Here is a 27,206-nt window from a genome sequence, read left to right as displayed (position 1 = left end):
TAAACGGTACCTAAGTGAGACTGGACCTGGACCTGCCGTCTCCTGGAATGTGGGGAGACCAATCACCACAGTCACCTCTGCTGTGATTGCTGTGGAAGAAGAAAGAGGACTGCTGATCCTGATCTATACTGCTCCGTATCCTCCATGGCAGTCTAGTCTAGGCAGAAACCAACTCCAACACTGTCTGGTTCTGGTTCGATTTCGCCACGTGACCCCCGAAGCGGCGGCGCGCAGCAGGCGCCTTGACGTCCCCCTTGACGCCGCGCGGCGTGGACGGACCTCCGCAGCGCAGCTTCCGTCTCGTCCGCTCCGCGAGCTACACAGACCTACCGCCGAGGCGGGCCCCCACGGCACCGCGCCTACTTTAAACCCTCCCCCACCTCCTGCCGTGGAGGGATCGGCGGCTGCCGGCTGTGGACTGTTGAAGGAAGTTCGCTTCTGCCTGCGTGCTCTGGAGAGCTAGATGGCGATGGCCTCCGGGTGGAGGGGCATCCTGGGCTTCGACTACGGCATCGTGCAGGCGCCGCTCGGCCCCGACATCTCCGGCGCCGAGCTCGTCGCCGCAGTCGCCAACGCCGGCGCCATCGGACTCCTCCGCCTCCCCGACTGGGTAGGTACCGCCTCCTCTGCGTCTCAGTACCCTTTAATTAATTAATTGCTAGCAGTAGTTTGCTTCCTGTGCTGTCCTCGCTGAGCTGAGATCAACCGCTTCGTTGTTTGTTGCTGACCGCAGCCGGCGCCGGATCATGTCAGAGAGCTGATCCGGAAGACCAGGAGCCTGACGTCCAAGCCGTTCGGGGCGGCCATCGTGCTGGCCAGGGCCTTCCCGCACGAGGAGAACCTCAGGGTCGTCCTGGAGGAGAAGCTCGCCGTGCTGCAGGTCTACTGGGGGGACTTCCCCAAGGAGAGGGTCCAAGAGGCGCATCGCGCTGGAGTTAAGGTCTTGCATCAGGTGCGCGCCATTGCTAGTTAGCTGCGCCAGTTATTATTATCATCCGTGCCGCGACAGCAACTGAGAACAGAAATCAGACCAAGTGATGACCTCGAGCTGATCTTCCACCGAAGACAGCCAACGTTTGGCGTTGCCATGGAAATGCATAGTGGCAGCCTGAACCCACACAGCGGACTCGACACGATACAGCTCAAAGTAATGGATGGCTTGTTTAATCCATAGTTTTGGATGATCCCCCTCGAATCGAGGGAAATCAAACTTGGGAAGCTTGCCGGTATGGCCACCCCCAGAGCCCCCCTGATGGCTTGACTCGTAATGACCTCCTGGGTGTGGCTGTGGTTGATGTGGTGGTGGTGGGCGTGGAGGACATGGTAACGGATGAGGGGAAGGAGGATGGCAAGGAAACGTACCCTTGCCGAGAGGTGGAATCAGAGTGGTGACCACTTTGAATTCACCTTCCCGGTTCCCGATTTCGACGCGGTGCCCGTTGGGCCGAGTGGCTGCAGATCCCGCAGGTGGGCGCGGGGCAGCCTGGAAGTCGTCGAAGCCGGCGGACTTAAGTTCGGAGTGACGACGGGCTTGGCGTCGTGATCGACGCGCATGGCGACGTGGGAGCCGACGCAGACTTGGTGACGGGTGCGGTCGCGAACACCCCGGGAGTCGCTGATGGGCCGTCCACCATCGAGTGTTCCATGTACTTGGAGATCTTCCCAACTTCGAGCTTTAGTGTTGCGAGCTTGTTGACCTCGATGCGAAGGTCATTGATGACATCGTCGACTCCAGGGCGCCATTCGTCGAACACCTTGGCTGCAGACTCCAAGGCATCCGGACGGGTGGAAGACAACGCCGTTGTTGAATCGAGCTTCCGCTCCAGGCCATCGAACCGCTTCTCCTAGGCGGCAAAGCGCTTGTCGAGCTCAACCAGCAACGCCTTCTGGTCAGGACCCATGGCACCACGGGTGCGTTGAAGACGGGTGTAGTGATCGTGGGTGGAAAGGGAGGCAGGATCCAGATCGGTGGCGCACGCCACAAATTGCAACTCCGGGATTGGAATTACGGAATCCCCAAATTGAACTGCAGCTCACAGATCATATTCGGGGTTAGACCAACCAAATCCAGTGGAGTTCTAGCAATCGATGGATTAAGGTGCTCCAGACGATCGATCGGTGCCGAGGACCGGTGTCTCTGATACCACTTGTGAGAGATAGCAGAGGAATTGGGAGGAATCAGGGAGAGGATTGGAGAGCACGGCAGGAGGAAGAAGAAGAACATGTGACGAAGGACGAGTGCTTAGTTTAGAACAACGGATTCAGGTTTACAATTTGATGCCTCTCTCTTACTCTCTCATCTCCTTAAGAATACAGAGGCGGGGTGCCCCGGCTCGCGCATGCAAGCGCCACTCACTTGGCCCATTCTTCTCCAGAGTACCGAGGGTTGGGCCTCCTGGGCTTCTGCCTTCTTGGGCCGGCTACTGGTGGCGGAGACATCTTCAGGAGAGCTGCTCACACAGTATTAGTGATAATTTCATCACTGGGAAAAATATATCCATAGTACTTCATAGTTCATACTCTATGGCATTCTACTTCCAACTCTTTATTACGAATTCGTATGGTACTATGGGTGGTAGGGTGTGATGCCCAGATGGAGTGACAGAGACTAGAAAAACACTAGATAGGATCGTGTTTGCCTGTGGTTAGTCTGCCAGCACGGCCGGAGCCTTGATTCGTGGGAGTGGGGTGCATTTGATTGTCCAATAATAATACTCATTCCTCAAAGCACACAGTACCAAATGTTAAATATGCCAAAGTGCAAATGATGATACAAGTGGGGCCAGTATCAGCCTGATGCATCACCCTCAGTGGGAAATGATCCGGTGAATAGCAGGCACGACCACATGATGTGATGATCCATTGCGTTATTACTGCTCTGCAATGCTTAGTTGTCTAAATTTGGCAAGCTTCTCTTCCTGTTTATTTCATACTTCATTTTCTTGCCAGAAATGTGCCAACATTGGGCAACCAATTTGACAATTAGAAGAAAAGGCTGTGCCAAATTTTGGGAGGGAAAATTTTGTCGGTGGGCAGTAACACTTGTTTTTTGGTTGAGTCCACTGAAGTGAATACTGCCTGTTCATGCTGATATGAGAACTCCAGTTTGTTAATTTATTGACATTGTTGTGATTGATGGTTTCATGATTTTAGACTTTGGGGTGATATCTGAACAGGTCGGCAGCCTTGAGGAGGCAGCTAAAGCTAAAGAAGCTGGTGTAGATGGAATCATTGTTCAGGGGCGTGAAGCAGGGGGTCATGTAATTGGTCAGGTAATTCCAGCTGGTTTCTGGTTTCTGCTTTGTTTTAACACTGTTGGACAACCTTTCACCACCCATCTGCTTATGCAGTCATTTGTGCATTTAGAATCTTCACCATCCTGTGGAATGCAGAGCTGCATTTTGCTGCCACTATGCAGATTAGAGTAAAAATGCTATATGCAGGGCTTGATTCAACTTCCTAGCTTAGGGCCCCTGTATCTTCTTATCTCTAAAAGCATAGCATGCATTTATAGCTTGTGTCCTTTTAATTGTCTTTTTTCTTGAATGTTCTCTCAATCAGCTTCTATTTGGAAAAACAGGAAGGACTGTTTCCGCTGTTGCCAAGAGTAGTAGATCTTGTTTCAGATTCGGGCATTCCAGTTATCGCCGCTGGGGGAATTGTAGACGGACGTGGCTATGTTGCCGCATTGGCACTTGGTGCCCAAGCTGTTTGTTTAGGAACTAGGTATTATCTCGGTCTCTTTTACTGAGGATATACCAAAACAGAACCTTTTCATTATAGTTTGCATAATCTTAATTTCTTATGCTTACATTACATCGGTTCTTGAACATTCAGGTTTGTTGCTACCGAGGAAAGCTTTGCACATCCTATTTATAAGCAAAAGCTAATCGAGATGAGTCACACAGACTACACAAATATATTAGGACGTGCTAGATGGCCTGATGCTCCACAACGTGTCCTGGAAACACCCTTCTATGCTGAGTGGAAGAATAATTTCCCAGATGAGGAAACAGAGGAAAATCAACCCATCATAGGCCACTCTATCATCCATGGCGTGGTATGTATTTGGATATTTTATATGCCTTGAATTTGGTCACACATTCTGAATTTAGCAGTTGCATCCATTTTTCGTGTCTTTTCTGTTCACTTGTTCTAGACAGCTGCAGAAATTATTTCATTTATTTGCAGGCTTAAATATTAAAGAACTGGAACACACAGCGTTAGACCCTTAGTAATCTAGTTGCAAAAAAGAAATGTGAGCCATATATAGTTGTAACCATGAATTGTTTGACCCGTAACTCTAGGTTGTCTGCTTGATACAATCATACAAAAAGGATATGAAATTCAGCATGCCAAAGGTTAAATAAAACAGTATAACACTTGGCAAAAAAGAGTTTGCTCCAGTTCAGAGGCCAGAAGCACAAAGCAGCAGTATATAACTGTTCACTTTTGCATCCAATATAAAGAACTGTGGCTTTGAAACTCAGGCAACCAATTTGAAATGGCTACCCTAGTTTATGGAATCCTACTTAGTTGTTATCATGCATCTGAAAATGGTTCTTCTAGTTATGCTATGATTTGGGAGGAATCGCCATCATTCTGCTAAATTCACCTCAGGACAGTGGAGGGCGGGCGGGTGGCTAATAGTTGCTTGCCTTCAAACAAAATAGTAGATTATAGTGTAGAACATGCAATGATTATTGAGGTCTATGTCAGCACTCAGTTGCATCATTGGTGGTCAGACCTGATAACCTACTCGATCTGGATTTGCAGTATCTCAGCTCGGACATTCGCCATTCTTTCAACTAATAGTTGGCTCATAGTAATTAGTATATCTGCCTTTCTTTTAACCACAGATTGTTTTGTTCAAAGGAAGGCCAACTGTCGATGTTTCGAGTTGCCACCGGCTAGTAAATTTCTAATATTGCGCGTCTAGCCCGGATGGTGTGCTAAGAGGACACGAGGTTTATACTGGTTCGGGCAGAATGTCCCTACGTCCAGTTCGTTGCTGCTGCTCGTGTTACTAGCACTGAAAGTTCGTAGTAGGGTTTACAAACGGTCGAGAGAGTGACAGGTCTCGGTTCGAGTCCGAATCGGTGTGATGTGTTCCGATGCGATCGATTCGAGTTCCGGCCCTTTTCATGGGACGCCCTGCTTTCCCTTTTATAGGCCAAGGGAAAGCACGGGTTACAGTCGAGGGAAAAAGAGGAGAATGAGAAGGAGAGGAATTCCTCCAGGATCGCCGGGTCCTTTTCTTTCACGCGAGTCCCGCCGACCTTGTAGACGTCAACAGGGATAGCTCCACGTCGCGGCCCTGTCCGTCACTGGCGCCATGCGCAGGCGTCGTCTCCCGGTCGTGGCGCTCCACTCCGTCTTGACGGACGTCGTGGTGAACTGACGCCCATGTCAGTGCCCGTACGAGGGTTAGGCAGAACAACACCGATACGCCCGACGCTGTTCCTGATGTGAATCCCCATGGCCCGTCACGGACACGGGTTATATCAGAGCGTGCCGGTCACCTCCCTGGTGTCAGAGATTTGACCCGGGCCCATTCGCTTGGACCTGGAGTGGTTGGCGGTGGTATGGGTCTCCATCGAGCGAGACGGATCCCCCGGCCTCGGGGTCGGTCGAGGCGGAGTCCCCCCCTGAGGCCGAGCGAGGCGGAGCCTGCGGCCTCGGGGTCAGGCGAGGCGGAACCAGCCCTCAGAGGTCGGGCGAGGCGAAGCCCGCAACCTCGGTGTCGGGCGAGGCGGAGCCCGCCCCAAGAGGTCGGGCGAAGCGGAGCGCAGACCCAAGGGTCGGGCGAGGCGGAGCCTGCGGCCTCGGGGTCGGACGAGGCGGAGTCCTCCTCTAGAGGCCGGGCGAGGCGGAGCGCAGACCCAAGGGTCGAATGAGGCGGAGCCCGCAGCCTTGGGGTCGGGCGAGGTGGAGTCCTCCCCCAGACGTCGGGCGAGGCGGAGCCCATGGCCTCGGGGTCGGTGAGGCGGAGTCCTCCCCCAGAGGCCGGGCGAGACGGAACCAGCCCTCAGAGGTCGGGCAAGGCGGAGCTTGCGCACCTAGGGGTCGGTTGGAGCTGTAGTCGCGCTCTTGACTGCTCGGATGTATCAATGTTGATGGTTATTAACTCCTCCTGTTTGGGTACCCTAGTATTGGTCCCCGACACAAACATTGATATATTATGCAGTTTGTAGATGATGGATCTCAGTACTGTAGTTCAGTGTATCACTTTTTTTTAATGAAAAGTTCAGTGTATCACTTGTTGCAACTTCAATTGCATACTCTGTACTTGTGCATCTGAAACTAGGAAATACACAACTGACCAACAATTCCTGACCACAGCACAAGGATATTTGTCGGTTAGCCGGTACTGTTCCAAACGCCACGACAACAGGAGATATCGACATCATGGCCATGTATGCAGGTCAGGGTGTTGGGCTAATCACGGAGATCATACCAACTTCTGAAGTTGTCAAAAGTCTGGTCGCTGAAGCAAAGGAAGTTATTAGAGAAAAGCTTTCTGGTTACCAGTAAAATCCTTCCTGAACTGCAAGTTAGAACGTGTGAAGTATCAAGTATTTGTGAGTAGTCGCCAATAAGAATAATTGGGAGTACCAAGGTTTGTTTCTTGTGCTATTTGTAAGTAAAAAGCTGGTGAAAATAAACGAGACTACCAAAGGTATTCAGTCTACCAAAATTTTATGCTGCTATAGGCCCCGTTTGGCTGATAGAATTTTGGCTAACACTGTTCTGACTGAATTATTGTGAGAGAAAAATACCATTTCAGCTGAAAAAAGGAGTCAACAAACCTAATATGTGGTAAGCCGAACGGGCCATGTCATGGAATACTACCTGTAATATTTTTGGAGCGTCTTCACATAACCCTGAAGGGCCTCTGCCCTATTGCATTGTTGCTACGTGACCTACAAAACCTAAAGAGATATACTCTATTTTGTCTCCTTTCCGGCTTTCCGTATGATTTTGCTCAATCCACAGAGCTGAGAAACGTATGCGGTGGTCAGTTGGTGTGATGGTTCAAATTCTGAGGGCAACGCCAATAATGTGAGCGAGATCCTGGCTGGGGGGGGGGGGGGGGGGGGGGGGGGGGGGAGGGGTGGGGTAGGCTCCTCGTGTAAGCTAACCTTACTTTGGACAACATTGCAATGTCCGTCATTAAGTTTTCCAAATGGGCAGTAGGAACTATAAACTCTGACATGGGTCATTTTTTTTAGAATAATCAAGACAATGGTCACAAATATCACTGAGTAATTTGGCAATTGATAGCCCAGCGAACAGCTGGAGTAGCATAGCATATACTCTGACCTGTTTGGCATGGCTCCTCCGAAGGAGTCGGAGCCGTTTTGGAGGAGTCAGAGCTGTAGCTGAAGAGGAGCCTTACCAAACATTTTGTTGGAAGAGCCGTTTTTCAGTAAAAAACAGAGGAGTCGGAGCCATTTTGAAGGAACTACAAATTATGGCTCCTCCAAAACGGTTCCGGCTCCTCAGAGGAGCCTCTCGAAAGCAGCCATGCCAAACAGGTCGCAGAGACTCTTGTGGATTTGCAGAGTCGGACCCTTTTGGCGGACGCGCCTAGAAGCGCCGTGGACGGCTTCCGTCGCCGCGCAGCTCGGCAGCTCGCCGTCGTAGCCTGGGGAGCTACAGCGCCGACCGCGCCTCGCCACCAACCCTGGTCCTCCCCATCCCCAACCACTCGCGTTGCCGCCGCATCCAATCATCGCGCGGCCTCGTATCCGCACGCAGCAGACTTGCCGCGCCACCAGAGAACCGGCAGCTCGCAGCTGTGAGCTCTGAACTAGAACTACAGTACTACTACTAGATGGGGTCCGGGTGGAGGGGCATCCTGGGCTTCGACTACGCCATCGTGCAGGCGCCGCTGGGCCCCAACATCTCTGGCCCCGAGCTCGCCGCCGCCGTCGCCAACGCCGGTGCCATCGGCCTTATCCGCCTCCCCGACTTCGTACCCGCACCACACCTTCCTCTTCTTCTCTTCAGTTTTATATTATGTTTCCTCTGTTAATTACTGTATCTCAGCTGATCACTGGCTGGCTACGCTGCTGACTGCACTGCAGCCGGCGCCGGATTACGTGAGGGAGCTGATACGGAAGACGAGGGGCCTGACGTCCAGGCCGTTCGGGGCGGCTATCGTGCTCCCGTTCCTGTACGAGGAGGACCTGAGGGTCGTGCTAGAGGAGAAGCTTGCCGTGCTGCAGGTCTACTGTGGTGAGTTCCCCAGGGAGTGGGTCCAAGAGGCGCACCGCGCCGGCGTCAAGGTCTTGCATCAGGTGAGACAATTTTTTATGCAATAATTGAAAAAAAAAGGAAAACCATCCTTGCTTCATACTCTCATGATATTGTTCCAAATTTCCAGTTTACCTATTGTGATATGCCTGTCGTGCTATTGTTGTTGATTTACAGTTTAGAAATCCCTACTGTTGGTAGGGTGATGCCAAGATGGAGTGTTTATCTTAATGTGTGTGGTTAGGCTGTCACACCATTTTTTTTTTCGCAACCGTGCCTCGGCACATTTTTCATTAAGAGAAAATAGAGTTTTTAAGAGGAAATAGAGTTTTTCGCGAACGTGGTTAGGCTGTCGCACCGGTGGTGCCTTGATTCATGGAATGGAGCAGGGGCCAGGGAGTTAGCATTGAAAAGTCCAATTAAAATTTTCTTATAGAGCAGCAAAATAAGTACTTCAAACTGCAAATGACAATATCGTAGACCCAATATCATGTGAAATCTCTGCAAATTAAGCTGGCTAATCTTCATGTTTCCGAAATGAGTCTTCATGCTATCATGTCTAATTTCTAGCGGAACTTCCCATTTCTCAAATCAAGACTGGGCCAATTATGTTTGAAATGCACACATGATTTATTTTGCTTTGTCTCTGCATACACATATTCGTGCCCAAGAAAAATGTTTGCAAGCTTATTGAAATTCTTCTAAGGAATGGAAGGCGTTTATCTTTAAGAATTTTAAACACTATACCTTACATGTTATTTGAGTTTGTTTGATGTGATTCTTGTATACATAAATCCTCCTGATCAATAGTCAGTACATGCCATAAATGCAACATCAGTGGAAATGTTTTGATGCACAATAGGTACATAATCTATGTAAAGGTCTTTACTGCTCTGTGTTATAAACGATAGACAATATAAACGACGAACAAACAGTAGATCAAGCACAGGGGATACGAGATTTTAACGTGAAAACCCCTTCCAAGGTGGAAGGAAAAAAAACCACGGGCACCGGCCAGCAAATCTTCACTATATCGGGTGATGTTACAAACGTCAGAGATTTACAACTGGGGATACCCTAACCTGGGGACCTTCCCGTATAGAAGTCTATGATACATCTTTTTCATGAGGGAGGTGGTCCGTATATATATAGGGAGGAAAAACCCCACACCCTCGTCTATTAGCAATATGGAACTAATAGATGGCGTAGTCCCTCTTAACGCTAATGGGTCGCTTCGTTTTGGCCCAAGCTTGAATTTGGATCATAGATCAACAAACTCCACCTTGAGACAAATTCCTTCTTATAGCATAAAATGAACCTTTACCCTGAAACAACAAAGAAATACTTCTGGTGCTAAATAGTCTCTTGGGCTAAACAGTTATACCAACTAAGCTTGAGCAAAGCTCAAACTTAGCAACAGGAACTGGCTTTGTCAACATATCAGCAGTATTATCATGTGTGCTTATCTTGCATACCTTCAGCTTACCTTGTGCGACCACATCGCGAACATAATGGTATTTGACATCAATGTGCTTTGTTCTCTCATGGAACATCTGATCTTTAGTGAGACATATAGCACTTTGACTGTCACAAAATAAATTAATGTAAGAATCATCTCCACAAAGCTCAGCAAACAAACATTTCAACCAAACTGATTCTTTACATGCTTCAGCAATAGCCATGTATTCTGCTTCAGTGGTAGACAGGGCAACAACGGCCTGCAATGTTGTCCTCCAACTCACAGCACAACCACCAATAGTGAACACATAACTTGAGAGAGATCTCCTCTTATCCAAATTAGCAGCAAAATCTGAATCCACGTAGCCAGTGAGTCCCTTATCTGTCCTGCCAAACTTCAAACAGGCATTTGTTGTGCCACGAAGGTACCTGAAAATCCACTGAACAACCTTCCAATGTTCTTTACCATGATTAGTCATGTATCTACTAACCAAACTAATAGCATATGATAAATCAGGACGAGAGCAAACCATGACATACATCAAAGAACCAATAGCACTAGAATATGGAACTCTTAACATGTACTCAAAATCTTCATCCGTACTAGCACATTGTAAAGCTGATAATTTGAAATGAGGAGCAATAGGAGTACTAACAGACTTTGCATCATACATGTTGAAACGATGAAAAACTTTCTTAATGTAACTTTACTGACTAAGAAATAACAAACCAGAATTTCTGTCTCTTGTAATTTCCATACCTAGAATCTTCTTAGCAGCACCAAGATCCTTTATCTCAAACTCACTACTCAACAGTTTCTTCAACGTAGTGATTTCTTTCTTGCTCTTGGCAGCAATCAAAATATCATCAACATGTAACAACAAATATATAGGTAATCCATCAACAAATTTAATGTACACACAGTTATCAAATTCAGACCTCTTAAAACCATGTGACATCATAAAAGAATAAAACAATTTATATCATTGACGAGGAGACTGTTTCAAACCATATAAGGACCTCTTTAATTTGCAAACATGATCCTCCTTACCAGGTACTATGAACCCTTCTTACTGGTCCATGCATATCTCCTCGAGCTCTCCATGTAGAAACGCAATTTTTACATCTAACTGCTCAAGCTCAAGATCTCACATAGCAACAATACCGAAAAATGTACGAATTAAACTATTCTTTACAACTGGAGAGAACACATCATTATAATCAATGCTAGGAATCAGACTGAAACCTTTTACTACTAACCTTGTCTTAAATCTTGGAGGTTCACTAGGAGACAAACCCTCCTTTCTTTTGAAAATCCATTTGTAACGAACGACCTTCTTGTGTTTAGGCAAGCGCACAACATCACATGTGCCATTTTTCTCAAGTGACAGCATCTCTTCTTACATAGCGGAAATCCACTTCTCGCGGTCACCCGAAACAACAGCTTCAGTGTACGTAGCCGGCTCATGAATGTTCTCAACCTGTTCAGCACAACTAACATGGTTCAAAAAGGCGCTACTAGGCGCTCGCCTAGGCGCGCTTACGCGCTGGGCGGAGGGGTGCCGCCTCGCCTATGGGGGTAGGCGGAGGGATAGGCGGCGTCCACCTAGATCCAGAGCCGCACTGCACGAGGGAGGAAGCCGTGCCACGAGCGGAGGTCACCGGTGGGGGAGGAGGACCGGCGGACGACGGGCGGAGGTCGCCGGTTGGGGAGGAGGACCAGCGGACGGCAGGCGGAGGTTGCCGGTGGGGGAGGAGGACCGGCGGACGGTGGGCGGAGGTCGCCGGTGAGGGAGGAGGAGCGGCGGGCTCATGCGCGTGCGGGCGGCGCGCCGACCAGAGGAGACTGAGAGAGAGAGAGAGAGAGAGATGCGGGAGAGGAACCAAGCGGCGGCGGCTGTGCGTGTGTGGCCATGCGGGAGACCGAGCAGAGGAGAAAGAGGAAGGGATAAGGTGTTGGGGGACTTGGGCTTTGGGCCGTTTACTGTTTTATGGGCCTTTCTCTTCAATGAAGTCCACTTATCTCCTGTTTTTTTTTCCTTTTTTCAACATATATGTGTGTATATACTATCGCCTAGAAAACGCCTTGGGAACGCCTAGGCTAGCCTAGGCCCGCCTAGGCTCTAGGCTGTGGGTCATCGCCTAGATATCGCCTAGCGCCTTCTTGAACATTGACAATTAAAGGCATAATGAACAATATCACATTCCTCAATTAAACGAGGACGAGGTCCACAACTCCTCTTTGTTCTGCGATCTGCAATAGACTGATTTTGAGGCTGCAAAACAGGAGGTGAGTGCTGAACAATATCATGAACATTGTTATCAACAATTTCAGTTTCCTGATCATCTACGTACTCCGCCTACACGCTAACATGTTCCTTCTCCTCATCAGAACCAACTGGTGAAACATCTGTGGACAAGCCGTCATTAAACATAACAGATTCATTGAAAACAACGTTCCTGCTCATGAAAGTCTTTTTAGTTTCAGGATTCCATAACTTATATCCTTTAACTCCAGAACCATAACTAAGAAACAAACACTTAATGGCTCTAGGTTCTAGCTTTTCAATATTAACATGAGCATAAGCAGTGCTACCAAAAACTCTCAACTGTGAATAATCAGCAAGCATACCAGACCATACCTCAGTGGGACTTTTCTTATTAAGTGGGATAGAAGATGACCGGTTGATCAAGTAACAGATGATGTTAGCAGCCTCAGCCCAAAAATGCCTGTTCATACGAGCATTGGACAGCATGCAACGAGCCCTTGAGATGATGGTTCGATTCATGCGCTCAGCCACACCATTCTGCTGAGGAGTGTACGGGGTGGTGTGGTGCCTGACAATGCCTTCTTCCCTACAGTAATCATTAAAAGCATTCGAACAGAATTCACCGCCATTGTCAGTACGAAGTAATTTTATCTTCTTTTCAGTTTGCCTTTATATCATAACTTTCCACTCTTTAAAAGTAACAAAAGTATCATCTTTATTTTTCAGAAAGTAAGGCCACACTTTTCTAGAGTAATCATCAATAATGGTAAGCATGTAACGAGTACCACCATAAGAGGGCTTACAAGACGGCCGCCACAAATCAGCATGTACATAATCAAGTGTATCTTTGGTGGTATGAACAGATGCATTGAAATTTATCCTCTTGTGCTTACTAAAAACACAGTGCTTATAGAACTTCATCTTACCCATAATGCCGCCATCCAGCAGGTCTCTTTTGATCAATTCTGTCATACCAAGTTCACTCATATGCCCAAGACGCATATGCCAAAGATTAGTTTTACTTGGTTCATCATTAAAAACAGTAGCAGCAGTGACGGAACCATATAAAGTACTTCCTCTAAGAACATATAACTTTGCAGAATTTATATCACCTATCATATGAATGAGAGAGCCTTTTGATACCTTACACACTCCACCTGAACCGGAGTGTCTGTACCCCTCGACATCAAGTGTGCTGAGGGAGATGAGATTTCTGGCCATCCCTGGTATGTGTCTCACATCTTTCAGTGTGCGTACCATGCCATCATGCATCTTAATCTAAACGGAGCCAATGCCCACGATCTCACGTGGGTTGTTATCTCCCATATGCACGACGTCTCCACTCTGCACAGACTTGTAAGAACTGAACCAATCTCTGTTAGAGCATATATGAAACGAGCATGCAAAATCAAGTATCCATTCATCACGACCAGCAACACAACCAGCAAAAACAAGCAGAACATCTCCTGAATCAGAATTATCAACAGCGGAGACAACAGAGGCCTTTCCATCACCATCGGATTTATTTTTCGGTTTATACGTATCGTTTCTTTTCTACTTATTCTGCAGCTTCCAACAATCCTCAATGACATGAGTATCTTTCTTACAATACCTGCAGAACTTATCCCTGCCTCTGGACTTCGAACGGCCTTTACCGTTCTTGCTCTTGTCTCGATTATTGTTGTTGTTGTAGGTTTTCTGTTCGGGCCTACCTCTAACCTGCAACACTTCGCCCTTGGAGGACGACACATCAGACTGAACCATACCTTTCATCTTCTCCCTCGTCTGGAGAGCCTCATATACTTCCGCAAGGGTTAGTTCATCACGGCTTAATAGTATGGTATCTCGGAAATTTGTAAACGAAGTAGACAGTGAGTATAATAGTAGAAGAGTTAAATCTTTATCATCATATTTTACCTCCATCGACACTAGGTCGGCAACGATCTCCTTAAAGATCGATAAGTGGTTCATCACCGAACCACCTTCTTGCAGCTTGTGCGTGAACAACTTCATCTTCACGTGCATCTTACTGGTTAGATCCTTGGACATGCAGATCGATTCCAGTTTAAGCTAAAGTTCTACGGCAGTTTTCTCCTGCAGCACTTCTTGCAAAATATCTTTATGTAGATGAAGTTGAATCAGAGACAGAGCCTTACGATCCTTCCGCTTTTCCTCCGAAACCGTCCAGCGCCTCATCAAGATCCGAAGATTGCCAGAATCGTCCGCATCTTGACTTGCCACAGTGTAAATCTCGTCTTGTAATCCAGCAGCGGTAGATCAAACTTCATCGATGCCAACGCGAAACCCTAAAGGTCAAACCAAGCTCTGATACCACTTGTTATAAACGATAGGCAATATAAACGACGAAGAACAGTAGATCAAGCACAGGGGACACGGGATTTTAACGTGAAAAACCCTCCCAATGTGGAAGGGAAAAAAACCACGGGCACCAGCCAGCAAATCTTCACTATATCGGGTGAGGTTACAAACGTCGGAGATTTACAACTTGGGGATACCCTAATTTGGGGGCCTTCCTGTATAGAAGTCTATGATACATCTTTTTCATGAGGGTGGTGGTCCGTATATATATAGGGAGGAAAAACACCACATCCTCGTCTATTAGCAATACAGAACTAATAGATGGTGTAATCCCTCTTAACGCTAATGGGCCGCTTCGCTTTGGCCCAAGCTTGAATTTGTATCATAGCTCAACACTCTGCAATGGTTGGTTTTTGAAATTTGGCATGCTTCTGGTAATGTTTACTTTGTATTCATTTTTTACTGAAAAAAATTGTCCAATATTGTGCAACCAATTTGACAATTAAACTAAGCTGTGCCATTTTTTTGCAACATTTGGTATGGCAAATTTTATCAGTGGCCAATAATCTTTGGTTTTTGTTTGAGACCACAAAGGTGAATGCTTCTTTGTGATGGTGGCATGAGAACCCCAGTCCTTGTAAATTCATGACATTGTTTTAATTGATTGCTTCTTCAGTTTAGACTTTTTGTTGATATCCAAACAGGTCGGCAGCCTTGAAGAGGCAACAAAAACTAAAGAAGTCGGTGTAGATGGAATAATTGTTCAAGGCCGTGAAGCGGGGCGGGGGGGGGGGGGGGGGGGGGGGGGGGGGTCATGTAATTGGTCAGGTAAATGTAAATCAATTAGTTTCAGCTTTGTTGAAATACTGTTGGGCAATCTTTCAGTAAGCATACCACTGGCCAGTATTTGCTACTGCTAAAGTGCTATATGCAAGGCTTGATACAGATTAGGGCCCATGGTCTCGTCTCTAGTAGCATAACATGCTCTTATAGTTTGTGTCCTTTTAATTGCCTTTTCTCATGAATATTCTCTCAGTCAGCTTCTATTTGGAAAAGCATGAAGGATTGATTCCACTGTTGCCAAGAGTAGTAGATCTTGTTTCGGACTCTGGCATTCCAGTTATTGCTGCTGGGGGAATTGTAGACGGTCGTGGCTATGTTGCTGCATTGGCATTTGGTGCTCGAGGTGTTTGCTTAGGAACAAGGTATTCTCTTGGTCTCTTGTATTTCGATATGAGGATACATCAACATAGAGCCTTTTATTTGTAGTTTGCATAGGTAATGCTCACATTATATCGCTCCTTGAACATTCAGATTCCTGGCTACCGAGGAAAGCTATGCACATCCTATTTATAAGGAAAAGGTAATTGAGATGAGTCGCACTGACTATACAAATGTGTTTGGGCGTGCTAGATGGTCTTATGCTCCACAACGTGTCCTGGAAACACCATTCTATTCTGGCTGCAAGAATCTCCCAGATCAGGAAACAGAGGAAAACCAACCCATTATTGGGCACTCTATCATCCATGGTGTGGTATGTATTTGAATATTTGATTTGTCTTGAATTTTTTTGAGCTTACTTTGCAAAAAGAAAAGTGTTTTTCATGGCTTTTCTTCTTCACTTATTCTGGCCCTGGTGTGTAAATTATTTCAATCACGGTACTACCTCCGTCCTAAAATATAAGGGATTTGAGTCTGTCCTAAGTTAAACTATATTTTAAGTTTGAACAATTTTCTGTAAACTCAGATTTCAGGACGGAAGTAATAATAGAACTAGTGCCTAATGAAAGCTCGGATATCAGAACCTTAGTAGCCTCGTTGCAAACAAAATACATGAACTCTGGCAGCCATATTAAAATAGCAACAATAGTACGCAGGATTATATTTGTTCAATATTCTCCTGCGTATTTGCGAAAAAAAGAATTATTCAATATGATAAACCTCAAAACTTCCTTTTAGGTTTTCATCAGTCAAAAAGTCGGTTCTCTGTTTAGGTTACGTTTTCATGAATGAGCATCATTCTGCTAAATGTACCTTGGGACATGGTGAGAGTTGGTAATTAGCTACTTTGCTTTGAATCAAAATGGTTGCTTAAAATGCTGTTTTTCTAGTACTGGATATCCATGGTTGCGTTCAAGTCAGTAGTTGTAGCGGTGTGGTAAAGCATAAAGCTATTTTACTTTTGCATCTGGATTTGTGGTATCTCACCGTGGACTATTTGCCATTTCAACTAATTATTGGCTTATAGTATTTAATCTATTTTTCCTTGAACCAAAAGGTTTAAGTGGAAGCCAAACGTTAATACACTGCACATGATGGTTCTCAGTATAGTAGCTCGGCTATTGCAACTTGAATCACATGTTTTTACTATGCATCTCAAAAAAGGAATGGGCTACTAAGCAGAAACTTCTGTTTCCAGCACAAGGATATTCATCGATTTCCTGGTATTGCTCCAAACCCCACCGCGACAGGTGATATCGGTAGCATGGTCATGTACGCGGGTCAGAGTGTTGGGTTAATCACAGAGATCATACCAGCCGGCGAAGTTGTCAGAAGGCTGGTCGCTGAAGCGAAGGATGTCATCAGAGAAAGGCTTTCTGATTTCCATTAAAAGTCCTCTACGACTGAAAGTTTTATCTAGAGTTAAATGCATGGGTGGTCCATCAACTTGCGCTTTAGTTTCACTTAGGTTCATCAACTTTAAAAGTTGATTTTTGAGTCCATAATCTTTGTTAGTGGCACATTCCTAGCCCATAATCCTTTGCTTCAATTTTTTAACCGACGTGGTTGTCCATCGTGGCGTCCAGGTTGGATTTGGCGGGAGAGCGTCAGCCGCCCAGTCCATGCTGCTGGCCTCGGGGAGTCCCAGCTTCTTGAGCACCTCCTGCAGCTCGGCGGCGGAGATGAAGCCATCGCCGTCGACGTCAAAGACCTTGAACGCCTCCCGCATCTCCTGCGCGTCCTCCTCGCCGCCCATGCCGCCGTCCGCCCCGGCGGCGGCGGCGGCGTCCTGCTGATCCGCGAGCGCACCAAAGAAGGCGTCCCCGAGCGCGCAGTGGAGCTTGTCGAAGTCCTCGAAGCAGAGGCCTGCGGCGTCGTCGGGCATGTAGGTGCCGACGGTAGCGGCCAGGCTGGCGCGGTCGGCGTCCAGGCCCAGCACGTCCAGCGCCTGCGCCAACTCGTCCACCGTGATCTCGCCGTCCCCGTTGCGGTCGAACAGGTCGAACACGGGGCGAAGGCGCACTGCGTTCAGGCTCCCGTTGCGGAGCCGAAACGACGCCGACGGCGTCCCCTTCGCTAGCGCCGGCTTCACCACCGCCGCCACGCCCTGGTTCGTGTCCATCCTTCAAGCTCGAGGTCGACCTCGGCGTACAGATTCTCTCGCTCGCCCCTGCTGGTGTGCTTCAGCGGAGCCGCGCTCTGGCTGCCCTATGTTCTCTTCTCTCCTTTAATTTGTGTGGTGTCAAAGTCGCTTCTTTTATTTCGGGAGGAGTGCGAGGACAACGCTGGCTATTTATAGCAGGGACAGGGACCAGCAAGGGGAGGCAGCAGGGGACGGTCAGACGGAGGAGCAACAGCCAGTCGTCCGTCGTTGCTGGCTTTGTCTGCTGCTGCTGGTGCGGCTTGGTTGGCCGGCGGAGCTCGTGGGCGAGCACGTAGGTGGCAAGCATGAGCGCCAGGGCGAGGTCGCTGAGCCAGACGGCCGCGGCCATGCCCTGGACGCCCATCCTAGCGGAGAGTGACACGTCGAGCGGGATATGGAGCGCCAACGCCAGCGTGGCGGCGAATAGCGTGGGCAGTGTCACCTCTTGCGCGCTGAGGTAGGCCTTGAGCGGGTTGAGCACGGAGGTGACGGCAAGGTAAGGGAGGAGGCAGAGCACGTAGGTCCTGGCTGTGTCCGCGATGTCGGGCTGCTGGCCGAACCGTAGCAGGACGGCGTCGACGCGCGTCCAGAGGAGCGCGATGGGTACGGAGGCGGCGAGGAGCATGAGCGTGGCCCTGAGCAGCGTCCCGCGCAGTAGGGCGATGTTGCCGGCGCCATGCGCCTGGCCGCAGATGGGCTCCATGGCGCCGCTGACGTTGGTGAAGCTGTAGCCGAGCGTGTCGGCGGCCAGCTGGAGGTCGTCGAGGCGGCCCAGGAAGGCCGTGGTGACAGCCTGCTTGGCGAACCAGGTGAGGTTCATGCTGTCAGTGTCGTTCTGGCTCTGCAACGGGAGCTTGAACGCGGTGCGCCTCCGCCGCGTGTTCGACCGCAACGGGGACGGCGAGATCAAGGTGGATGAGCTGGCGCAGGCGTTGGACGCGCTGGGCCTGGACGCCGACCGCGCCGGCTTGGCCGCTACCGTCGGCGCCGCGGGCCTCCGCTTCGAGGACTTTGACAAGCTCCACCACGCGCTCGGGGACGCCTTCTTCGGTGCGCTCGCGGACCAGTAGGACGACGACGCCGCCGCCGGGGCGGACGGCGGCAAGGGCGGCGAGGAGGATAAGCAGGAGATGTGGGAGGCGTTCAAGGTCTTCGACGTCGACGTCGACGGCTTCATCTCCGCCGTCGAGCTGCAGGAGGTGCTCAAGAAGCTGGGACTCCCCGAGGCCAGCAGCATGGACTGGACGGCCGACGCTCTCCCGCCAAATCCAACTTGGACGCCACGATGGACAATCATGTCGGTTAAAAAATTGAAACAAAGGGGTATGGGCTAGGAATGCGCCACTAACAAAGATTATGGACCCAAAAACTCACTTTCAGAGTTGATGGATCTAAGTGAAACTAGAGCGCAAGTTGATGGATCACCCATGCATTTAACTCTTTTATCTATAACAGACGCATGATGTACTTGTTAGTAATCAGCAATCACAACAAATGATAAATATCACCAAGGTATCCTTTCTTTTCTATGACACAATGTCCTTGTATTGTGTAGTGGTGCAACATTATGGGTGCGGTGTTTGCTTGTTTGTGCTGTTTGTAAATCATGGGTTCATGGCTAACAAATAAAATGAGACTACCAAGGCATCCTGTCTTACCAAAATCTTTGCACTACTATGATGTACTCCCTCACCCTGGGTACTTTATTGATTGATCTAAGTAACTTTTATGGTCTTCCGGTCATTAATTCCCTTTTTTTTTTTTACATAATCTTGCACTATATCATTGTACCAAAAGAAGTTACTAAAGATTACCGTATTATGAAAGCACTTGTTATGATGAATCCAATGACAATGTACTCAATCTATAAATGGTTTTATACATAATTAGTGCCATTTTTGCAAATATTGACCACGCACACCCTGAAGTCTGAAGTTAACTGTGTTCTTTGCTTTATTTTAGTTCCAACTCTGGGCAAGCTGACCAGTCACCATGTATGAATGAATGATGAGTCTAGGTCTGGTGGACTAGACTATTGGTCTAGTATCTATTCGTTCGTACAGAGTTTGGATTTAGCTGGGTGTTGCAGATATATTGCATATGGTGTGTCGAAACGCCGTGCATTGATGTTGATGCCATTGGTCGGCTCTTCCACCCACCAGCAACTTGCTCCAGCTCTGGACCACTCGCAAATTGAGTGCCCATACCCGTTGAGCTTCTGACCAGATCATGGCGGAGGTGGAGAGAAGGAAAACAACAAAGGTACCAGCACAGTGCTATTTTCGGGGCCACTCTCTGTCTCTGATGGCTGATTTGATTTGGACACTGACATGGATTTGTCCACAGGTAAATTCAACCATATTGGAATCATGGCATGTGTCTGATTGATGAACAATAAGGGCATCAGGGCAATCAAGTGCTCCGTCAGTCAATCTATGTATGGGATGAATGAAAGAATGTTGAACGGCATCAGACGCACTACCACTACTTGATTTGCATTGCTTCAGGATGGATGGATGCTGGAGGGTTATGCAGTCATGGCATCGTTTCCACGATTGCTTCTTTCTCAGTACTAGGAAGCAATGCAGCCTTTTATTCCTTGTGATGATGAGAAGATCCAGTTCGTTCATGACTGCTCAAATAAAGAAAGCCTCAAACACATGTGTTAGTCGCTGAATTCTTACTCTTAGTAGTAGCAGAATTCTTACTCTCATCGAGAGAGGATGACACTAGGAGTTGGACAATTTTCTCATTTATTTCTCACACAAATGTCATGCCAACCTGAGGGGTTGATGATACATATTTATATGCCAAGATGCTAGTCTAAGATGCTAAGATGTTGTCCTCTAAGATGTTGTCCTAGATGCTAAGATGTTGTCCTTATGGCAGCAACAGCCAGCAGCCCCACAAAGATCAGACCAGCCAGACTTATCCATCATTCTCCCCCTAAGTCTTGTGCGTCGTCTTGTGGGAAAGTTGAACTATCCCGGTCCTCGAGCAGAGCCCAAGGAACTTGATTCTCCCAGGGGGTTTGGTGAGCAGGTCCGTAAGCTGGTCTTTATGTTGATGTAGCTCGCCTTGATGCTCTCTTCCTCCAAACAGCCTCGGATGAAGTGGTACCTCACCCGGATGTGCTTGCTACGTTCGTGGAACACGGGGTTCTTTGCCAGGGCCAGAGCGGACTTGCTGTCCACCCTGAGCTCCACCGCTCTAGTGTCTCTGCCGAGGAGATCACCAAGCAGTCGAGCGAGCCAGAGCGCCTGAGTCGAAGCGGTGAGGCCGCTATGTACTCGCCCTCGCAGCTGGACATGGCCACCACCTGCTGCTTGACCGACTGCCAGCTAACGAGGCACTTGCCGAGGAAGAAGAGGATCCCGCTCGTGCTCTTGCTGGTGTCGATGTCGCCAGTGTGGTCGTTATCGCTGTACCCGACGAAGTGTGCCGCCCTAGGGCACCTAGGGTAGTAGAGGCCGTGATCGAGAGTCCCCACAACGTAGCGGATGATCCTCTTCACAGCCTGCTGGTGCTTCCTCGTCGGTCGCTGCATGAACCGACTAACATAGCCAACGGAGAATGCCAAGTCCGGTTGTGTGTGGGTGAGGTAGCGAAGGCTCCCCACAAGACGCCGGTACTGCGTAGCGTCCACCTTCTCCGTCATGCTATCACGGCTCAGCTTCAGCCTCTCCACCATCGGAGTGAGAGCTGGGTTGCAGTCGGTGAGCCCAGCTAGCTCAACGACATGCTTGACGTAGGTGGTTTGTCGAAGCGTGATTCCAGAGTCATCCTGGTGCACCTCGATTCCCAAGTAGAAGGAGAGAGGCCCCAGGTCACTCATCTGGAAGGTGGCCTTCATCTCTTCCTTGAATGCTGCCACCTCCACATCCTTGGTGCCGGTGATCACCAAGTCGTCGACGTAGACACCCACCAGTAGAGCATTTTCTCGACTGCCCCATCGGTAGATGGCCACCTCGTGCGGGCTTTGCTCGAAGCTCATCTCCTTTAGCGTGGAATCCAACTTGGCATTCCACGCCCTCGGTGTCTGCCGCAAGCCATAGAGGGCCTGGCGCAGGCGGAGCACCTTGCCCTCCTTGCCAGGGATCGCAAATCCCGTCGGCTGGTGCACGTAGACCTCCTCCTTCAAGTCGCCGTTAAGGAACGCCGACTTGACGTCCATGTGATGAACACGCCAGCCCTCCTGGGCAGCTAGCGCAAGGAGTCGCACGGACTCCATCCATGCCACGGGAGCAAAGGCATCATCGAAGTCGATCCCCTCCTACTGCACGAGACCTCGTGCCACCAAGCGAGCCTTGTGCTTCACGATGACCTTGGCTTCATCCCTCTTCAGCTTGTACACCCACTTAAGGGTGATCACGCGGTGACCACGAGGAAGGTCAACAAGCTCCCAGGTGTGGTTCTTCTCGACCGCATCCATCTCCAACTGCATCGCGGTGCGCCATGCCGTGTGTCTCTCGACCTCTGCAAATGATCGAGGCTCGCCGTCGTCACACGCAAGGTGCAACTGCGCCTCTAGGTCATGAGGCACCGGTCCCAGCACCGATTGGTCGCCGAGAAGGTTCTCCATCGTACGGTACCGCAACGGCTCGCCATCGTGGTACGCGTCGATGCGCTCCTCGTCGTGAGAGAGTGGAGTAGCGAGCTCAACCGGACTGTGCTTGACACGAGCTGGTGTTGGAGTAGACGTGCCCGAAGAGGTGCCTATCAGTGCTGGAGTGCGTGGCGGTGCCGGCTGTGGTGGAGCCGGCAAAGGACTCATCGCGGCCGAGGTCCTGGCTGAAGAGCGTGTGCTGTCGGAGTAACAGGCATCGAGGTCGATGGAGGCTCGGGGACTGGGGTAGACGCGCTCGCCGAAGAAGAGCTGCCTACTCCCCCAGCTCCCTCGAAGTGGACGTACTCGATAGTGAAGTCGTCGTACGTCGGAGCTGAGCTGTCGTCCACCGCCTTGTCCCACACCCATCCTCGCCTTTTGTCAAACACAACATCGCGCGCCGTGCGCCCACGCTGTGTCTTCGAGTCAAGGATGTGGTAGGCCTTTGAGCCCTCCGCATAGCCGATGAACACTCCCAGAGTGCTCCTGTCGTCGAGCTTGCTGATGTGGCCAAGCTCCTTGGCGAACGTGAGGCAGCCGAAGACCTGCAAGTGGGAGACCGTCGGCTTGCGCCCATGCCAAGCCTCGTACGGCGTCCTGCCATCGAGCGCCTTGGTAGGCGAGCGGTTGAGGATGTAGACAGTCGACACCACCGCCTCTCTCTAGAAGACAGTCGGCATCCCCCTCTACTTGAGAAGGGCTCGAGTCATCCCCACAACCATCTGGTTGCGCCGCTCGACGACACCGTTCTGTTGTGGGCTATATGGCGCAGAATAGTGGCGCTGAATGCCCTCATTAGCGCAATACGACATGAATTTAGTTGCCATGAATTCGCCGCCATTGTCGATGCACAGCACGCGCAGCTTGTGGCCGCACTCCGCCTCTGCAGCAGCCTGCCAGTGCCTGATGGCGTCCGCAGCCTCTCCCTTGCTGCCGAGGACCATCACCCACATGTAGCAGGAGAGGTCGTCGATGAGCAGCAGGAAGTAGCGTCATCCTCCCGGTGTGGCCAGTGTCACCGGGTCACACAAGTCCCTGTGCACAAGCTCGAGCCTCTCCTTGGCTCGAAAGCTTGCCCACTGGGGAAAGGGGAGTTGCCTCTGCTTCGTCAACACACAAACATCGCAGAGCTGCTCCACATGGTCGAGGCACGGCAGGCCTCGCACCATCTCCGTGGCACTGAGCCGCTTTAGGGCCTCGAAGTGAAGGTGCCTAAAGCGCTCGTGCCACTGCCATGCCTCGTCATCCCAACGAGCAGTGAGATAGAGGGGTTGTGCCACCTGCACGTTAAGGACGTAGAGTCGATTTGCGCTTCTGGATACCTTGGCAAGAAGGCGACGACGGCGATCCCAAATCCTCATGACTCCATCCTCAACCACCACGTGTGAACCGTTCTCATCTAGCTGTCCCAAGTTGATGATGGAGTTCCTCAATGCGGGGATGTAGTAGACTCCGGTGAGCAGCCTGTGCTTACCAGACACGGTGGTGAAGATAACGGAGCCAACGCCCTTGATCTCCACACCGGAGGCATCCCCAAACTTGATGGAGCCTCGGACGCTAGAGTCAATCTCAGTGAAGAACTCCCGTCGATCGGTCATGTGATGGGTGGCGCCAGTGTCGAGGCACCACCCGTCAGTCTTGTTGTTGCCGGAGCCGTCACCAAGGAGGGTGTGTGCTTTTGGCTCGTCAAGGTGGAGGAGAGCCGCTGCGGCCGGTGCCACTAGAGGTAGCTCGATGCTTGCATGTGCCATGAACAGAGCCGGCTCCTCCTCCTCCGCCTGTGCGACATGGGCCTAGCCACGTCGTGGCTGTCGATAGTCCTTGGCCCAAAGGCCAAGCTGGCCGTTGTTGCGGCAGGCGTCGTCTCGTGACGGCTTGTGCTTGCTGGCGGTGCCGCCCTGGGCACCTCTGCGGTCATCACCCTCGGCACATCCTCGCGCCCTGGCCTGGGCGTCTCTGCGCGCCTTGCGTGGCTTGCCACACTTGCGGCTGCCAGTCGCGGAAGAAGGCTCTCCCTTCTTCCGGTCACCTTGGCAGGCATCCCACTACTCCCGAGTGAGAAAGAGCTTCCCGCTAGTGGTGATGGGCCCTGAGAGAGACTGTGGCTCATCACTGTCGACAACCTTGAGACGACCTATCGCTTCCTCGATCGACATCGTGGAGAGATCCAGTAGGGACTCGATTGGGCGAGCCATCTGCTTGTACTTCTCAGGGACGCAACGGAAGAGCTTTTCGATAGCTCTCTCCTCGCCGTAGGTGTCATCGTCGAACTGCACCATCTTCTACAACAGAGTGTTGAGACGGAGAGTAAAGTCATCAACGTCCTCACCTAGCTTGAAGGCTAGGTTCTCCCACTCCTTGCAAAGTGCCTGCAGTGTGGACTTACGGGCGCGGTCGCTGCCGATGCGTGCCGTAGCGATGGCGTCCCAAGCCTCCTTGGCAGTCCGCTTGTTGGTAAGCGAGAACTGCATCTCGGGCGGGACTACAGCGATGAGGGCATCCAGCATCCGTTGATCTAGGTCGTAGTCGACGTCGCCGTACCGGACTGCCTCCCACATGTGCCGCACCTGGAGCTTTACCCTCATCACCGTAGCCCACTCGATGTAGTTGGTCTTAGTGAGGGTAGGCCACCCACCGCCGAGGCCAATGTCCCTGACGATAGCCTAGAGCCCATGGTAACCACGGTACCGATCCGGGGAGAGAGAGCCATGCTGCCTATGAAGGTCGTGCTCTTCATCGGCCCGTTCGCCACCGTTGCCGTGCGCGCCTCCTCCAGGAGCATCGTCGCCGTGCGTGCCTCCTCTAGGAGCGTCATCACTGTGCGCGCCTCCTCTAAGAGCGCCACCGCCATGCGCGCCTCCTTCAGGAGTGCCACCATCATGCGTGCTTCCTCTAGGAGCGTCACTGTCGTGCGCGTCTCCTCCAGGAGCGCCATTGGTGTGTCCGCGCCTGTCTGGGCTACTGTCGCACTCGTAGGCATGTGTGGCTGCCCACTGCGCCGTCCACGCTCGTCCTGCCTCCCTCCCCAGCAGCTCGAGGTCCGCGTCGGCGCTGTTGTCAGTAGAAACGGAGCTGCTGATGCTGCCGCGTAGGGCCTCGGCCTCTACTGCCGCCACACGCGCTGCATCCGTCGCCGCCGCTGCTTTCGCCTCCGCTCTGGCTGCTGCTAGCTCCGCCGCTGTCAGCCTCAACGCCCTTGCCGCCGCCGCTCGCTCGCGTTCCTCTACCGCGGCAAGTTCGGTCTCCTGCCGATGCCGCGTGCTCGAGGCGACCGAGCACTGAGACTGCCCTGCGGACATGACGTGCTACCGGGGGGCTACTACGTGGGGAGAGGGCTGCTTCAGACGAGGGAGAGGAGTGAGCAGGAGCTGTTGCGAGGCTGGGAAAGAAGATGAGCAAGAGATGCTCAAGCTACAGGAGGAGGAGGCGGCTCTGATACCACTTGTTAGTCGCTGAATTCTTACTCTTGGTAGTAGCAGAATTCTTACTCTCATCGAGAGAGGATGACTCTAGGAGTTGGGGCAATTTTCTGGTTTATTTCTCACACAAATGCTATGTCAACCTAAGGAGTTAGAGATACATATTTATAGGTTGTTAGCCAGCCAAGCATATGCCAAGATGCTAGTGTAAAATGCTAAGATGCTATCCTCTAAGATATTGTCCTAGATGCTAAGATGTTGTCCTTGTGACAGCAACAGCCAGCAGCCTCACAAAGACCAGCAACAGCCAGTAGCCCCGTAAAGACCAGACCAGCTTATCCATCAAAATGACGGTGTCTAGCTCCAGCAAGAGTGTCCGGTTCAGATTCAGTCATTCAGACCTGCCTACTGAAAGCTTAGCCTTAGCTTGACTCCTATGACCATGACCATAACGTTAGGATGCACTCATTTACATATATGTATGAACCAATAGCAAATCAAATGTACACTTGTTGTTCATCATGACAACATACACACACAAGAGACGAGAAGGACCCAGATTCGTCTGTAGGATAAGGAGACTAGTGTGTTGTGTACCCGTGGTCAACTGTCTGATACAGACTGTAAGCACGCAGGAGTACTGGAAGGAAGCTACATACTGCAAGGGTCTGCAATACTCTTCCTGGTGGCTACCATCAGCACGGCTGTATACTACAGTACTACTGTAAACGAACAGCGTTATAACTTACAACTAGGCTGGCTGATGTTTATGGGTGTGCGTGCGTGTCGTGTGTGTCCTCCTTGTTCAACAGCAAGTCACGTAACATGTCAGTCACAAATACAATGCTACACGGCGCTCGATCGCCTCTCGCTACCAACACATTTGGTCAGTGTTGTTACTTTGTTAAGTAGACGTTCCTGTAGGAGACCTGGACGGTGTTGTTACAACTCAGGTGCACCGCCTGATGAGCTGGGCAAGACCACAAATGACTCACATGCATGCATCATGGGTCTTCCCGTGTTGGCTGGCTCCTCCGGCCTGGCCTGGCAGTCAAAGCCCCGGAGCGGCGACGACGTACGGGTAATTTGGTAATCACCCACCGGAGCACAGGCTGTAGCTAAAGCAGCTACTCCTGCTACAGTACCAGCACGTACAGAAGTTGTGCCTGTGTGTTTTGTTTCACTGTTACAGCGGCGCCTGCAGCCTGCTACAGTAGCGTTTCCTGCACAGCTGGTGCTTCCCCTCGCTCCTGATGGGCTGGGAGCCTGGGACTGGGTTTGGTCGTTGGCACTTGGTTTTCGTGGCTTATAAACATGCTAATGCAGTTTTATTGTGAGAAAAAAATACTACATTATGATAGATAAGCATGACTAATACGATCAAACGAACATATGTGCATTGGCAGGAACAGTCAGGGGCCTCATCTCACCTTCACCTCGCATTGCGTCCTCGGGGCAGGGGGAGGGGGGGGGGAGCTGCAAGCATACAAGGGGGCATGGCATGGGCCGCT

General features: G+C 50.4%; 3 protein-coding genes across 7 annotated transcripts; 1 reads left to right on the top strand and 2 right to left on the bottom strand.

Moving 5' to 3' along the window:
* Positions 1 to 63: 63 nt before the first annotated feature.
* Positions 64 to 20,510, top strand: LOC136500819 (uncharacterized). Of its 5 annotated transcripts, XR_010770106.1 has the most exons (10): positions 64 to 610; positions 734 to 952; positions 3,177 to 3,272; positions 3,581 to 3,726; positions 3,838 to 4,060; positions 8,091 to 8,303; positions 15,363 to 15,511; positions 15,621 to 15,840; positions 19,633 to 19,932; positions 20,017 to 20,510. XR_010770106.1 is itself a non-coding variant. In XM_066496267.1 (9 exons), exons 1-9 carry the CDS (start codon positions 464 to 466, stop codon positions 16,915 to 16,917), a joined length of 1,506 nt encoding a protein of 501 aa, XP_066352364.1. In that variant the 5' UTR covers positions 64 to 463; the 3' UTR covers positions 16,918 to 17,052. The 5 variants fall into 5 exon arrangements, 4 of the variants coding, with proteins under 4 accessions (XP_066352364.1, XP_066352363.1, XP_066352367.1 ...); XM_066496267.1 differs by lacking the exons at positions 19,633 to 19,932; positions 20,017 to 20,510 and adding an exon at positions 16,726 to 17,052 and having other exon boundaries at positions 15,720 to 15,840; XM_066496266.1 differs by lacking the exons at positions 19,633 to 19,932; positions 20,017 to 20,510 and adding an exon at positions 16,726 to 17,052.
* Positions 16,939 to 17,649, bottom strand: LOC136500824 (probable calcium-binding protein CML32). The gene has a single exon (XM_066496275.1). It carries the CDS (start codon positions 17,647 to 17,649, stop codon positions 17,053 to 17,055), a length of 597 nt encoding a protein of 198 aa, XP_066352372.1. The 3' UTR covers positions 16,939 to 17,052.
* LOC136500291 (uncharacterized mitochondrial protein AtMg00810-like) lies at positions 20,095 to 21,664 on the bottom strand. The gene is made up of 2 exons (XM_066495639.1): positions 20,906 to 21,664; positions 20,095 to 20,103 (listed from the first exon to the last, which is right to left on the bottom strand). The coding sequence occupies exons 1-2, from the start codon at positions 21,662 to 21,664 to the stop codon at positions 20,095 to 20,097; spliced, it is 768 nt and encodes a 255-aa protein (XP_066351736.1).
* Positions 21,665 to 27,206: the final 5,542 nt, after the last annotated feature.

The sequence above is a fragment of the Miscanthus floridulus genome, chromosome 13 (assembly GCF_019320115.1).
Source record: "Miscanthus floridulus cultivar M001 chromosome 13, ASM1932011v1, whole genome shotgun sequence".
Classification (NCBI taxonomy): Eukaryota; Viridiplantae; Streptophyta; class Magnoliopsida; order Poales; family Poaceae; genus Miscanthus; species Miscanthus floridulus.
The sequence above is the reverse complement of the archived record's forward strand: the minus strand, read 5'-3'. Positions and strand labels throughout refer to the sequence as shown.